The sequence below is a fragment of the Paramacrobiotus metropolitanus genome, unplaced genomic scaffold (genome assembly GCF_019649055.1).
Source record: "Paramacrobiotus metropolitanus isolate TYO unplaced genomic scaffold, Prichtersi_v1.0 Parri_scaffold0000136, whole genome shotgun sequence".
NCBI lineage: Eukaryota > Metazoa > Tardigrada > Eutardigrada > Parachela > Macrobiotidae > Paramacrobiotus > Paramacrobiotus metropolitanus.
The window spans coordinates 88137-103917 of NW_026570356.1; the positions used below are offsets into that span (position 1 = coordinate 88137).

At 41.5% G+C, this 15781-nt stretch overlaps 2 protein-coding genes across 2 annotated transcripts; both read left to right on the top strand.

Moving 5' to 3' along the window:
- Window positions 1–378: 378 nt before the first annotated feature.
- LOC129599049 (uncharacterized) lies at window positions 379–1523 on the top strand. Its single transcript, XM_055497180.1, has 5 exons — window positions 379–444; window positions 508–579; window positions 656–718; window positions 994–1054; window positions 1345–1523. Exons 1-5 carry the CDS (start codon window positions 379–381, stop codon window positions 1521–1523), a joined length of 441 nt encoding a protein of 146 aa, XP_055353155.1.
- A 2483-nt stretch (window positions 1524–4006) lies between these two features.
- On the top strand, window positions 4007–9696 carry LOC129599046 (uncharacterized). Its single transcript, XM_055497176.1, has 5 exons — window positions 4007–4215; window positions 4633–5038; window positions 8650–8835; window positions 9079–9168; window positions 9297–9696. Exons 2-5 carry the CDS (start codon window positions 4822–4824, stop codon window positions 9461–9463), a joined length of 660 nt encoding a protein of 219 aa, XP_055353151.1. The 5' UTR covers window positions 4007–4215; window positions 4633–4821; the 3' UTR covers window positions 9464–9696.
- The last annotated feature ends 6085 nt before the right edge of the window (window positions 9697–15781 follow it).

Here is a 15781-nt window from a genome sequence, read left to right on the forward strand (position 1 = left end):
GAGTCGCATCTGTCGGTAGACTTTAAACAATACTGGCGCTCAGCTACCGAGCCAATCAGCGGCGGAAAGGTACAGGCTGCTCCGTCAAAAATGGGAGTCAACATATTCCTGGCTGAAGACCGAAGTGGCGGGTTTCACCGTGTTAAGTGGATGGAGAATGATCGGGCAGAGTGCAGCTGCTCCACGTTCAAAGCTAAGCAATTTTGCGCGGATATAATGTCAGTTGCGCATTTGAAACAGCGAATGCCGGAATTCTTAGCTAATGCAAGAGATAGTTTGCCGGCATTTCCAAAAGTTATAGGCCCGACATCGGAAGGAAAGGGTAGAAAAGGTGGTGATAAGCGTAAAGGTGACAGAAAGTTGTCTCAAGGAGCAACAATGCGGTCCGGGCTGGCTGCTGTCGGGGATCTTCCACGGAAACCAGATCACCCTTGCTCGTCAAGTGTACGAAAATTATGTCGGCGGCATATCTGATATATGAATAACAAACCAAGTTTTTACTTACAGAGTGTTGTGGTGGATGCTGATGATGACGACAGACAAGTGCGAATGTTCAGTACACGGTTGGCTGATAAACCGGTTGGTATTTTTAAAAAAATTATGTTGTTCTTACAAATGCTTCTTTTTTATCGCATACTGCTGTTTTGCTCATTAGGACAATGAAAGCGGTCAGGCGAAGCGAGTGAAACTATCCAGTGTGCGAGCTACTTCCGGATCGGTAAGCCTAGTATGACGCGCGAACTTACTTCATGGTATTTGCGCAGTTATCGTGCCGTATTTATTCTAGCGTGGTTAACCCGTAATACCAGTATACATGCGAGTAATATGCAATGAATATCAAAGCTGTTCTAGCAAATTGCATGGTATTTTATTGTATACTTCTATCCAAAATAGGAAAAATAATACAGCGGCGGGGTACACTAATCGCGCTAAAATACTAACTTGCAGACTGCTCCACTTTTGAAATCTAGTAATTTAATTTAAATGTTGCAGCATCCTCAACTGCAAGAACTGGAAGCTGCTGAGCAAAAGCTTAAAAGAGAAAGGTCACCAGGTGAGCCTTTTCGCAACACGTTTAATTGTTCAATCAACCATTAGCTAAGAAACTAAATTCTGTTATTTAAATATTAGTAATAGTTGTTTAATTCAAGCTATTCAGCACCTGCCTTTCGCAACCAGAGTAACGACTATGGTATTATTCTCCAGAAATATGCAAAAAATTATAAGCGTTTCTTTATACTTTACTCTACGTTTTAATTTTAGGGACGCACCGCTAAGTTCAAATGAATATTAGTTATTATTCATTTTTCCGTTAATTTTTTCACCAATTTACCATTCTCGTAGGACCGTGTCCATGTTGCGCTGCTATTACCGGAAGAAAACTGAAGCCATGGCAAATGGGTGACCAGCCTTTCATCATAACCAGAGATAACTCCATTCACGAAAATACCGTTTGTCCTGGTTGCCGCCAGAAGTTTATCGACAATCCTCCAAAACAAAATCTGATAATTATGCGAAAATAATTGGACTATGTCAGCGGGAGTGGCAGCAAAGCTATTATTAAGCAGCCCAAAAGTCGGAAGTGCTGTTTGAAAGTTTCCTACATTCAAAAGCGGCACCCAAAGTTTTCCCTGCCATTCGCAAATCAGCTGGACGAAACAGTGCGTTTTACACCAGAGGAACTGAAAACTATCGTAAAGTTTCGCGGAGAGCTATTTGACAACAGTTAATTTTGTTACTTTAGTTTGTTCAACTGCTTTGCAGCGTACATTGTGGTCATAATTAATTTCCTTGTTTCTTGTGAGGTCACTTACGCTGCCGCTTTTTCGCGTACGTTGTTTGTCACAGTTGATTTCCTTGCTTTTTGGGATGGTAACCTACTTTGTCGCATATTAACTAGCTATGTACACTTACTTTGGCTTTCTTGTATTACAATTTCTTTTTGCTGCATAAACTTGAATACCATAACAGGTAAATCAAGGAAGACAAGTAATAACTGGTATTTCGATGTGGAACTTCTAAAAGTTCCGGAGAACAAGTGTACGCCATAGAGAACCTTTGTTTTCAGCTTTTATCAGAAGCAGAATAACTCAAGTAAGAATGAACTGATCATATGTACGAACTTAACCTACATCTGATAATTCAGTAATCGCCTTATTTCTATTATACCGTACCATTTTTTGCTGCTTGATACGCAACGCTGGAAGCATGAAAAGCAGAGAAAACCACTATATATTAAGACCTTATACTGTACAGATACTGACAAAAATTGACATACTCATACAGTGGACTGCGAAAAGGTGTTACAACGCGCGCAACCAGGCACTTTTCTGTACTCTAACAGGCAAATTCGGAACTGGCCATCGGCCTGTTGATATTAACACTTGCTCCTAGCGCATTTCCCAACGAAAACCATCAATCGATATCTCAAAAGAAAGAGAAAAACATTTCAAGAATTTTGATACCATATAGGTTGTTCTTAGTGAGATCTAAGAGAAAATCCACCCACCTAAAGTTTCTCGTAGACATAACATAAGATTTGAATGCACTGTTTGTCTCCAGTTCTCAGTGATCTCACACAGAAATCGTATGCTTCGTCTACGACAAACTAAAATGGCTCGATTTTCTCTTAGACCTCATAAAGGATGACACGTTTGGTATCAAAATTCTTGAAATTTTGTTCTCTCCCGTTTGAGATATCGGTTGATAGTTTTCGTTGGGAAATGCGCAAGATGCAGGTGTTCAAAGTCTTGCGCGTTTCGCGTTTATTGGTCATTTGGTCTCGGCCATTTACTTTTACTGGTCATTCGGTCGCGGACCGAATGTAACAGGTTTTTACAGTCCACTGTAATATGAACTTTCGAGAAGCGCTCAAACAATTGTTTTTACAATTTACAGTAGTATTTCTACACAAGAAGTAAACCGGCTGTCTGCATATAGTATTTTTTGCTATTCCAGAAGAAGCTTTTCAAATAACTGCGAATTTTGCTCCCTACGATGTATGAAATACTTTCGATTTTTCACCGCATAAAAAGTTTCCTTCCTCATTTTGACCACCGAAATTTCCTTCCTCTTTTCGACCAAAAAACATTCCTTCCTTTAATTATTCCTTCATCTTTTGACCACGAAATTTCCTTCCTTTATTTATTCCTTCCTCCTTTTGACCAAAAAACATTCCTTCCTTTATTTATTCCTTCCTCTTTTTGACCTTGGCCAACTGCTGTCTGCTTTAAACGCTTTTTTTTGCGGCCGTTTGTCGTAAAGGGAAGTGGTCCGGTACATGGTGCCAAATTCGTGTACATGCACGAAAACTTTCACTTTCGCGCACTCCCAAACACATTTTTGTTTCGGTTTATGATATTCTGTAGCCAGAAGATTTGTTTACACTGGCGTGAACACCGTTTGTGCGCGCAACATCCGGTTCGGGAGTTATGGCTGTCAGAAAATTCCAAAAAGTTAAAATGCATTTAGGTGTACCAAAAGTCTCATTATGGACCGATCTCCTTCAGATTTTACACGTAAATGCACATAACCATAAAGATCGTTTTTACACCGATATACTGTAGACTTCCATGATTTTTTTCAAATTTTAAAATGAATTTTAAAATTTTTGAAATTCATTTTAAAATTTGAAAAAAATGCTAGGACAGTGGATCGGTGTAAAAACGTTCTTCGTGGTTATGTGCATTTACGTGCAGAATCTGAGGGAGATCGGTCCATAATGAGACTTTTGGTACACCTGAATGCATTTAAACTTTTTGGAATTTTCTGACAGCCATAACTCCCGAACCGGATGTTGCGCGCACAAACGTTTTCACGCCAGTGTAAACAAATCTTCTGGCTACAAAATATCATAAACCGAAACAAAAATGTGTTTGGGAGTGCGCGAAAGTGAAAGTTTTCGTACATGTACACGAATTTGGTACCATGTACCGGCCCACTTCCCTTAAGTGAACGTACGGCAGCCATCATTCTTTACCAGTATGCTACTCGGAAAGAGCGTCTTACTAATTGGCCTGATCGCTATGGAACCGTCTTGGACGGACGGCTGTCCGCGGTCCGCTCCGCCGCCGCCACTCCCGCCCTGGGAACAAGAGCCTTATCATAGTCAAGTGGCCCAGTGCGAGTTGGCTAATTACGTCTATCAACCGTACGCCAGCCACGATTTTGACTATGCTCGATATCTCAACTGCATGATCAACACCTTAACAAACGGTAATTTAAATCACTCAGCTTTTTATACAGAACTTTCCGTCGATTTCAAATACAGAAATATTTGTCTGGTTTGACAATAATGTATAGTACATGAAGGCCTCAGTGTCCCTGGGACACGTTAAATGTAATGTTCTGCATGGAAATAAAAAGCTGTACATATAGGTTATAACCGTCATATGTTTTTAATTTATTTATCACGAAAGGGTTAGTTTGGTTTCTAACAAAATTATTATTGAAATTACTATTTGCTGAAACGGGCGCTGATATTTTTCTATTAAACTCCGGTATTTTTGCACATGGCACACCTGTTCTGGTGCAGGATTCAGGCCGATGACGTAAACTGAAATGACAGTGTATTGAATGCTGCGCATGAATAGTATTTAATGATATACTCTGACGTCATCCCTGTATATGTAGATCGCTTGCCATCGTCCCACAAGCAGTTACACGTTGAGGAAGGCGCCACGGTGAAAGTCACCTGCCAGCCACTGGAGTGTCCACCGCGGCATCCACCTGCCGGTGTTCAATCGCGAGCGGACACTGCGCGGCGCGTATTACTGGACCAAGGACGGACATAAGATCGCCGAGCAGATTCACAGTAACATCATGCGAGGCCGCGCGATGACGGTGGAACTAGACCACGATGTGAACATCGTCAATAACGTGCCGGATGGACAACTGTGGATCCACTCCATCAAACTGGCGGACCGGGGCGTCTATGCCTGTGCGTACTTCGACAAGTGTCCCTGGGAGAGTAACGAGAAAATACTCTGGTGTCCGCTACGTGTCGGGCAAGCGTACCACGTCCACGTATCGCCGCAGGGTGAGTACGAAGCGGAACATAACAATAAGGTGCACAACTATCGTTAATAACTATCACAGAAAGGCGGAAGGTGGTGGCTGTAAACAAGACCGCGTCCGGTAAAATTCCCTAATTAAATAGCGCTTTATACACAACATGTTCAGTCGCAGTGTCACACTTGCAACCCCTTAACGACAGCCAGTATTAAGGATATTACCATGATATCATCCATCTGCAAACCCATTTTTATAATGATGTAAAAACACTAATAATTTACCTGGATTTCTTTTATTTCTTCAAAAAATTTTCTAAAAAAAGTTATCTCTTTTTTTATTATTCTTCTTATATCTTTCTTTTACTGAATTTATAATCCTGATTAATTATCAAGAACGCGCGGCTGCTTGTCCACAGCCTAAAGTTAATCTGACATATCACTGAAACGGCGTTTAGTTTTACGGGTCTAACAAGTGCCATTTTAATACATTAACCACAGTCAGTAACTATTGTCAATGTCGGTAATATAGGATTACACGCAACGAATGTGGACGGCGGAGGAGTTGACCAGTTCTCGTGTGAGCCAGTTAAACCACCCCATCCGTCATGCGCTGAGTCTGCTGGCGGCATCCCCGAACTCACTCATGACCAATTGTAATGCGATCCCGCGCTACAGTTCTTTTGTGGGATAATAATTTATTTTTTATGCTTTATACGTTGGCTGATTTGTCACTCATTTTGGCGACTGGCCTGTTGCCTGTTCTGTTTTCTGATTCCTCGGTCTACGTACATATCGTTAATCGTAAGAAGAGATTACGTCCAAAGTTGGGACAGGATTCACATTTGGTTGAAACTACGGTTACTCTTATTTTCAAAAAGAGCCAAGCGCTGACCATTGCTCTATATTGTCCATATAATTTCATGTGGCTTTTCCAAATGAGCATTATTTTGATTGCACCAACAACTCTACAGCACCGTGTACGTCTAAATTAATATTAATTTTTATTGCTAATTTTGCAAAATATTCTATCGTTTATTAATATTTCATAAAAATTTATGCTGATGGAGGATTTACAAGTTTACAACCAGATGCTACTGCTTTAAAATTATTAATTTTGTTTTCAGATATTATTATATAGTACATATCATTTTATTAGGTTCTGCGGTCTACCGGTACATGTACTGTGTACATATTTTTTATCTAATCATCTTAAAACTAGCAAACCAAACCAAAGCGTTTTTATAATATAAGGTACAGTTAGGACATAATTGTATCTGCACGAGTACAAAGTATACGAGGGGATGACGGTATCCCATTTCAGCACTCCCTGTACTTGCTGCCGCAAGCCGGCTGGAGTTTGACGTTTTGGCTAAAAATGGTTCTTATGTACCGCGCCAGATTTCGCAGTAGGTATTGCCGTAACGTCACACTCCAGGCGGGCGACGGCAGCAGTACAGTGGATTAGTGAAATGCGTCGTATATTTAATTTTTTGTTGGGATCAGGGTCGGTATAATGGCTATAATCCTAATAATTGTGTACTTGGTCCATCATGGCATTTGGGTGGCTCGCGTCCACCGTATGTAAACATGTAGAACACTGCCGGCTTTCGACTTACATAATGAATGTAGTATTAAATATATTGCATTACGCATTACATTACATTATATAGAGGGAAAAGTGCGTCTAGCCGAACCAGTCCCTTGTACTTCTGATGAAAGCCAGCTGGTGGTTTACGTTGTGGCTGCACAGCGTTTTATGTAAAACGCTGCTATTAAGGCTGTGCGGCATTGACGGTACATGTGGTTTTAGTTGCACCAGACAGGTCCGGGCTAAAATGCAGTTTTAGCCTGTTTACCTGCAGTTGTACGAGTGCTGCTTACCTGTTACCAGTACCTGCAATGAGCTATCTTAATAGCAGCGCTTTACATAAAACACTGGTTCGGCTAGACACATTTTCCCCCTATATACATTAAATATTATGTTACATACCTATATTATATTATACTGTGGTGCCAAGTGAATTTCGCACTTTTTCGTACAGCATGCTAGGCAAGCGCTGTATGAACGGCTTCAGTGGGTTCACTGTTTACTGGCTGATGAACTGGCTGAACAAGCAATTTAAAATAATTCATATTTAGTAGTGCGTGCGAGTACGCAAAGCAATTCAAACCAAAAGCTGAACAATACGTAATACAGTTCGCAAGTTTTGTAAACATAAATTGTAAAAATATATTTTTGATTAGTTCAAGTCTATAAATCTTGATGGAGAGCCGTTTTGAAGCAGGAACGATTTTTCGAAAGTGAACAACGCTCGGCCCTTTACTACTGGCAGCCTGACGCTGTTTGGCGCGTTCGGCGAACGCTGAACCCCATATACACCTCTACAGTATCACGCTTTACGAAATGGTGCGGAATTTACTTGGCACTACAGAATTACATTATAAATTATATATATTATATACACCAGATTACATTACGTTTCTTATACACAGTATTTACGTTGCGCATGTATTATGCATGCGTAACGTAAATTTATAAGTAAGTCAGCGTAATTACGCCGGTAGTATACAAACGTTTCCGGTTCGATTTGCGCCGCCTTTGCACATGATCACACAACTTACACAAGTAGTCACACTTGAAAGACCGAACTGGAGTACAACGCATGTGACCGATCACAAATGTACCTGCCAGTCGGTCTGTGGTACAGAAATCTCATTAATTAATCAGTTCAGAAACAGCGCGCAACGGGATAACGTATTCAACGCATCCAGTGCGCATAAACCACCAGGCACCAGCAATGCGTGCTTTAAAAGAAACGCTTGTAATACGCGTTGAAACGTCTGCTTTGTTGCCTGCTCATTATCAGTTTAACGTTAATTAGCTAATAGTATAACGCTGTTTTATGTGTTCTAGCAGAGAAGCCCGTTCATCATCTGCCAACTGCCACTACTCCCACGGTGACTTCCACGCCACTTCTCACCAGCACTCCCTCGACGACTCTGGCCAGTGCCACCAGCGCAGCTTCCCGTTGGACAGTTATCCCGTTGGCCGTTTGGAATGCCGTCGCCTGTTTGCTGCCGGCTACCGTTTCTCCATTAAGCCCATGCGGTATGAACTGTCTTTTGGACAACGCTTGTTACTGTTATCCGGCTACCTTGCAGCTGTGCTAATTCCTTACCACTCATGTGTTGGAATACAAGTAAATTTAATGTTTTGGCAACTAGAAAAAGCCTTAACAATAAACTCGTTACCGGATCAATTTTGGATAAATGGTATCTACAATTCGGCATAATAAAGTAATCAATAATAAAACACACTGTAAATATTATAAGTCTATCTGTATTATGTGCACCAAAACTGTTCTAATGCAGTCATTTCCGCAATCAGACATAGCCAGTGGCCGCCAAACACTCTTAAATAACGCGCTATGCAAAACCACTTGTTGATGTTTATAGACACTGCCAAAACTGAGGAATTTACCAACCTTTTTGACGTCTCAACGGTGAGAGTGGCCAACGAACTGTTTAGCCAGCCGACTGCGAATTACTCGCTTTCAATTACAAGTAAGAAGAAATTTACCAATAGTATAATGCCGTCGCAGGAGCCCATCTTAGCACGGAGTGCAATTTTTGTTAGGCACACCCGCGCATGTCGACAATGGAGACGCAGCCGGAAAATTCTCGTCAGTCAATGACACACAGAATTCGTCAATCTCGACGGGCGACGGCACTATCTCGCCCGCGTCCTTCTTGTCCACAAACTGGTCAGGCAAATTTCCTACGAATGACTCGCTGTTGGAGCTGAGTGCAGTCCCGACTATGGGTACCTATTCTAATTTTGCATTTTTTATTACTCATTTCTGGTCACTGTACGTATGCATTTTTGTCAAATGGTCACACAGCGTATTCTAATTTACAAACATAAACAAATTTTTAGATGTACTGAGTGTCAGTTTCTTTTGCAGCACATTGCTGATCACTGAAACATAATTGTGGCACTGTCACCGCTCGCGAAAGATAGAAATTTTTGTTACTTTAGCGGAACTGTTAAGTAATGCTCCCTTAGGTTCCGGTACAGCCTCTCCACCATCAAACAACGCTTCCCGTTTTGCTGACACTGCGCTCTATCTTGACACAACAAGGCCAAAAATCACAGGTAATTCCCAGTTGAGTAGACTGCATTAAACAGCAGCGCATTTCAGCGGTGTTAAATTTTTTACGTAATACTTTCTCTCATGGTAGCGGATGTAATCAATACTTGCAATGCTTTCGGTTTTTGCTTAGAGCCGGAGCGCCCCTTGGTAATGGGAGGGAACGTAACGGACACTGACACATCCTTGTCCAATGGCTTATCGTCGGCTTCCGCCCGGACCACAGTCAGCACGACTGCAATTCTGGAGGAGATCACGTCAGCGGTTAATGAAACGGAGTACGACACCGATTATGACTGACAACCGGGCGATCAACGCCGCCAGTCGAGTTATCCACCTGAGTGCCCAGCCTGCACCGGCAACTGTCCCTGTCCGCCGCACAAGCGCACACGCAAGCAGCTGCTCAAGGCAATGACATTTGATACTTGATCCCTTGTTGATATTCCAACTGTCTCCGCGCATTTAAATCTACTTCCTCATTTTGTTTTTTTTCTTACGGTCGATACACATGAAAATGTGACGAATTGGCCGATGCTGAGTCAAATAGTTGGTCGTGATGAATTGACAAATTAATTTTGCATTGCAGCAGTACCTGCGCTCCGGTCCAAAACTGAATCAGTCAGTGCATTTCTTTGGTTTAATATCTTGCTAACTGCGCTGTGCGCCCAAATGTCGATGGCCTCGCTTTAGCTAACTTAACCGCCACAGTGTCAGCTGAACCGCTTTTCCTCCTTTCAAAACTGTCTAATTAGTCCTCAAATACTGAGAACATGGTACGGCAGTTCGAACCGTTGCCGAGTAGTAATATTCTCTGTTATCGGCGGGAACTGCAGTATCATCATTTTGGGACCGCACTCTAGGAAACTAGAATAATAATAAGCTGTGGTCGGCGTCCACATTGTAGGATGGAACGTCATCCTTCTGAAATTTAGAAGAAGGCTTAGAAGGGTAATATAACTAGAGAAGTGCACCGCTTTTGGCTAGCACTATTAGACCGAAGCGAAGCCGGAAACTGAGTTTTGTACAAAAATACTTAGGTTATTGTTAAGTGGTATTAATACCCAATAGCCATCAAAATAATAAAAAATTGCAAGCGCTGGCACATTACATCACAGTTAAAAATTAAACATTAAAAAATTGATGTTATCTTATGTTGCATAATGTACCTGGCACTTTAATCGCATTATGTATATTGACGAGCTTCGCTCAATAAAAACACTCAAATAAAGAATTTGTCACAATTAATATGAGATGGGACTGTTGATAATGAGATGATTAATATGAGATGATTAATGTTGATAAAGACATATTGCTATGTTCATTAGGTAGGTATTTCCTATTAACATGTTTTACGGCTGTGAGTGTGGCTGGCAAACAGGGTTGAAGCGATAAATGATCAAATGGTGCATTGGATCAGTCGCCTTAATTCCGTCGATATGCAGAAGATCAACCGGCTGTACAAGTGCGAGGGTACGTCCGTTCCCAGTGTATACATATTCGCTTCATCATTGTGCATTTTCTAACGGTCGACGCACGTAAACGTCTTAAGTGGTCGGATAAATGCACTAAATTGGTAATTTATTTTTGTAGTGCAGCAGTAGCTGCGCTCGGTCTAACCGTCCAAAACGACCGGTCGTCTGAGACGACCGCCGGTCGTTTTGGCCCCTAAATAGTGTGAAAAAATCGGGGGCCACCAAAACGACTAGATAAAAAATTACACTTGTTCGATGTGCTCGCGAGCGAAAAGGCAAACAAACTGAGTCGGCAAAATATAGGCGGTCGTTTTGGACGGTTACACGAGAGCATACTATTTACAGAGCAGTCCATTCTTATTTCTTGAATTCATTGTCGATTTTGTTTGTCATACAGCTGGCAAAGTTTGTCTAGCAGCAGCGTAGCTGAAGTAAGCGTGCGGTGGCCCATGCAGTACGCTGCTGGAATGAAAATCTTTGAAAATTCGTAACTTTGTTAATTTCCGTGTTGAACTGTTTTGTACATGCTTAAAAAATACAAAATAATGCATACTATCAGGCAGAACAACTGATTTTTTGTTTTATTTTCGGGTTATTCACTGTGAGGCTTTTCTGTTAACGTACCTGTCACGACTTGAAGGTGGCGGCATAATGTATTTATTATGAACCGCCACTGAGGGCGCAAACAACCAACTGATCGTTGTCATCAGGACAACAATGGGACACTGCAACCGCAGTTGCCATGCTGGACAATACAATACATAGAGGTCGCAGCGGACCGCCGCCGGACACAACATTCTCGTGACGTCAGTGCCACTGCACTACGCCACAGTACCTGTCTGTGGAGGACTGATTCGAGGTTTCTCACAGGCGACTATGCTAAGCACATGTGCTCTCAGTGCCAACCTTATGACGAAACCAGAAAATTACTGGTTCTCCTAACAGTATGCATTATTTTGTATTTTTTAAGCTTACACAAAAAACTTAGCACGGAAATTAACTAAGTTACGAATTTTTGAAGGTTTTCATTCTAGCAGCGTGCTGCATGGGCCATCGCACGCGTACTTCAGCTAGCGTATATGGTGGTGATGGTTCGAGCAAAGTATGCATATGTTTTTCACATCGCATTTCGTCGTTTACTATGGTGACAAGTGACAACAAGTCAACGACATTGAGTGGATGTCCCACCTTCTATTTAGGCATGCCTTGTGCAAGACGTGCCTCCAAGCAAAATTTATCGAACTCTTTTGCTTCGCACAGTTCGAAGCTTTTCTTCGCACCAAAAAGTGCGAGAGGTGCGAACCGAAGAAAATGTCTGAAAAAAATTTGCTTAAAACATGAGCCCTCAAACTCCATCAAACTTCTAGAAGAAATCGAGATTACTTATTTGGTAGCACGACAACTCTTTGACCTTCATTTCGCTGACCGACAGTTTGATGACCGACGTGTTGCTGACTACCACAACTTGCTGATCGACAAACCGCTGACCGACAGTTCGCTTTTTTACAAACTGGCTGACCGACATATTGCTGAAACTAATTTGCTGAACGACAGCTTACTTGTCGGTCAGCGAAATGTCGGTAATCGACAACTCGCTGACTGATAATTTGCTCACCAGTTCAACGCACATTATCGATATTTACGCGGAAACTAGAATATTCGTTGGTTTCATAAAAAGGAAGCAATACTATGACAGTCATAACTGAAATATAACTTTTGCTATTTATTACGCCGTGTTAAGTTCACGAATATGTTATTGTCTCAGTCAATATTAAATATTTATTACATTAATAACTGTGAAAAATGTTTTAATATTTACACCGTTTTTTTGGTTTCTTACGTTTCTTAGGTTATTCTTATGTAATTCTTTGGTTTCTTAGGTTTCTTAGGTTTTTTAGGATTCTTAGAATTCTCCGGTTGCTTAGATTTCTTAGGTTTTCTTAGGTTTCTTAGGTTATTCTTAGGTTTCTTTTGTTATTCTTAGGTTTCTTAGGCTGCTTAGGCTGCTTAGGTTTATTAGGTTCTCAGGGTTCTTAGGTTTCATGGTCTTTTCTGTTTCATAGGTTTTTAATGAAATTCACTCGTACGCGCTCGAGCAGAAAAAAGGAGAAACGGAAGAATGGAATTGTCAGATTGCTGCATAAGCCGGCAGCCGTTAATAGCAGGAAGTGGATGCGGTGTCTGGTCATAATCACCCAAATTGAGTTTTACAAGGATTGTAGGGGTGTTAGATTAAATTTGTGTTCAGCAAGTTGTCGGTATCCGTATCTCCGTAAGACGTCGGTCAGTATAATGTCGGTCAGCAATTTAGTAAGTAAGCAACTTGTCGGGTAAACATTCTGTCAGTCAGCAAAATGTCGTCAGCAATTCTTCGGTGTCAGCGAACTGTCGTTCAGCAAAATGTCGTTCAGCGATTTGTTGTTTCAGCAATCTGTCGGGTCAACATTTTATCGGTCAGAAAACAGTCGTCAGCAAGTTTTCGGTCAGCAAGACGACCGTCAGCGAGTTGTCGGTGTGCCACTTGTTTAGTTCCGCCTTGAGCAAATCAGGAGCGCAAAATTTACGGGATTTCCGGTAGAGAGCTGCTCCATCTTGGAGTAAATTTACAACGCTAAACCAAAATTCTACCAAAATCCTAAATATTATTAATCTGCGAATTCGTTGGTGTCACGATCCCACAAATCCGGACCGTCTCGTACTGCTTCGATCAAAATTTCTTCAACCTTGTGCTCTTCATGCAGGAGTGAGCACTTTAGGCGGCATTTAACGCCAAGATTTTGATTAATTAATATGTTCAAAAATTATTTACTGATACAATATTTATAAGAAGACTTTACAATGACGGATGCGTTATCAGACACCGAAACTTTTCATCTCCCTACTGTGCGAAGGCCTTCGCACTTAAAGTGTGGCCGTAGCATTATGCCCGTTTAAGCCACGGCAATTCTGTGAAGTCTTACATCTGTAGTGTACGTATTAATGTGGTGTTGTTTAACGGAGTGTGGTGATTTGACTAGCCGTAGCATATTTGATAGGTCTTTCGTGAATAAGAATATGTGATATTGCCGAATTGTGCTCGGCTTGGCTACTCAATAAACAATCCATCAACAATCAGTATCATGTACACGAATCATGTATGTACAATCAGTATCATGTACACGATAATTCACGAAATTCATATTCAAATAACCGTCATATTTTCTGCATCCGTCTTCTCCAGCTTCCTGTATATTTCCGCTTTTATGCATTGGGTTAGCTAGCGGCTGCAGACAAACTATTGACTTTGTAATGTTTACCGTAATCGCAGAAAGACCAGCGTGTCGCATTTCGTGTAGATTTCCGTCAGTATCGTAGGAAAACTGCAGGCAAACATAAAAGAAAAACTCACTTTTCATGGCTCAACGTAAACGGAGGTTTTACTTTTTGTACCACTTTCGCAAAAACCCGCTTTTCACAAGCTTGCTCGTTCAAACTACAAGTGAAGTGTTGAAAGTTTCGGATAGATACACTTAGCATCGATTTCACTGTGGGAACGGCTAGCTTAAAAACCGGGATTTGCTAGCGTAAAAAGATATGACTTGCATAGCTGCTCTCTTTACTCATCCACCATCCAGAATGTACTCAACAACGTGCCAATAAAAGATATTGTAACGCCCGTTACCTGTATTTGCGTGTACTGTATGTATGCCTAACGGTCACTCCTGTTCGCCCATTCGTTATACATGTATCTGTTCCTCCTACTTGCCTCTAGGCATTTTACATACAGCCATCTCATCGCATGCTGACCGATGGTCATTCCTCAACACTTCACTTTTCCTTTTTCCTTTCTGCCAGTTGATGAATAAAGTTACAAAACGTACAGTTTGCCGGTTTGCTTAGCGTACGCATTCACACACAGACCGTAGCCACACGCTACATTTGGTGCCGAAGACTTTGGTCTGACCGTGACCTTTTTGGTTTTGCTGTTGCGACGACGCAATCCCGTCGCCCGCCGCCGCCGCCGTCTATTGCTCTCCCACCCCGTTGCTCTCCCATCTGTTTTCCTTCCCATCCGGACTGATCACCCGGATCCCTACCGCCCGGTCTCTCCTCTTGCCTATCCGCACGCGGCGCTGCTTCGTACACACCCGGCTTCATCGCTCGGTAAGTTTGCACCACCGGCCACCGGCCGCTTTCCGTTGCGCAGATATTTGCATTCAGCCATTTACACTATAAACGCATCTCTGTTTGTATTGCCATCATTGTGGTATTGCTTTTAAAATTTCCACGGTATTAAGTTTTATCGCCTATTTATCACTTATCGCTGAACTTGTCACTTTTATTTTATATGTATACTACTACAATCTTGTATTAGCCTGCGTTTTCCCTTGAAATCTCGAAAATATAAAAAAAAAACCGACTTACGTTCATATTGTTTAACTGGCCTGAATAAAACCTGAGTTTAACAGCGTTTTGCGACTTTCGTTTATTGTGCCTCTTTGCGGTACTTATTTGCACTTAACTATTATCTATTCAGTATTTGTTGTTTGGTATCTTGAAAATTCGTTAGCACATCTTCATTCGCATACCGTTTTAAAATTCTGTTTTCATATAGAAAAATTTTGTTTTGATTCCGACCAGGGTTGCGAACTCAACAAATTACACAACTTCTTCTTTTTTATTTTAAAGTTCGTTTCATCAATCCAGCATTTCAATTTTATAATCTTACCTAATACTGCTTACTATCATCTTGCTCCACATATTGTGCTATACCTAAATACAAAAAAACCATAATTGTGCCATAACTAAATACGTACAAAAATCAATCGAGTGTTTCTATTCGCAATCTTTTTTTTTGCACATTGGTTTGCTTGCACGATTATCCGTCTTGTTATATTTGATACCGACAACTACGAGTCCTGTATGTTTTCGTACCTTATCGCTGCGCACCGGCATTTTCGTGCACGACACAGATTCCTTAATTTCTGCATTCACACAGTGGCCAGACAGTCTCGCACATACCTATAGACAGTGGATGCAGAACAGCGCTCTTTTTGCTCAGCCGCCGCTACCGGTATAACGCACATAATCAGCATTCTTCTCCAGCATCTTGCTAGCTAACAGTGCTATAGTTAGTCACGGCCGCCGACGGCAGCCAGGATCATTA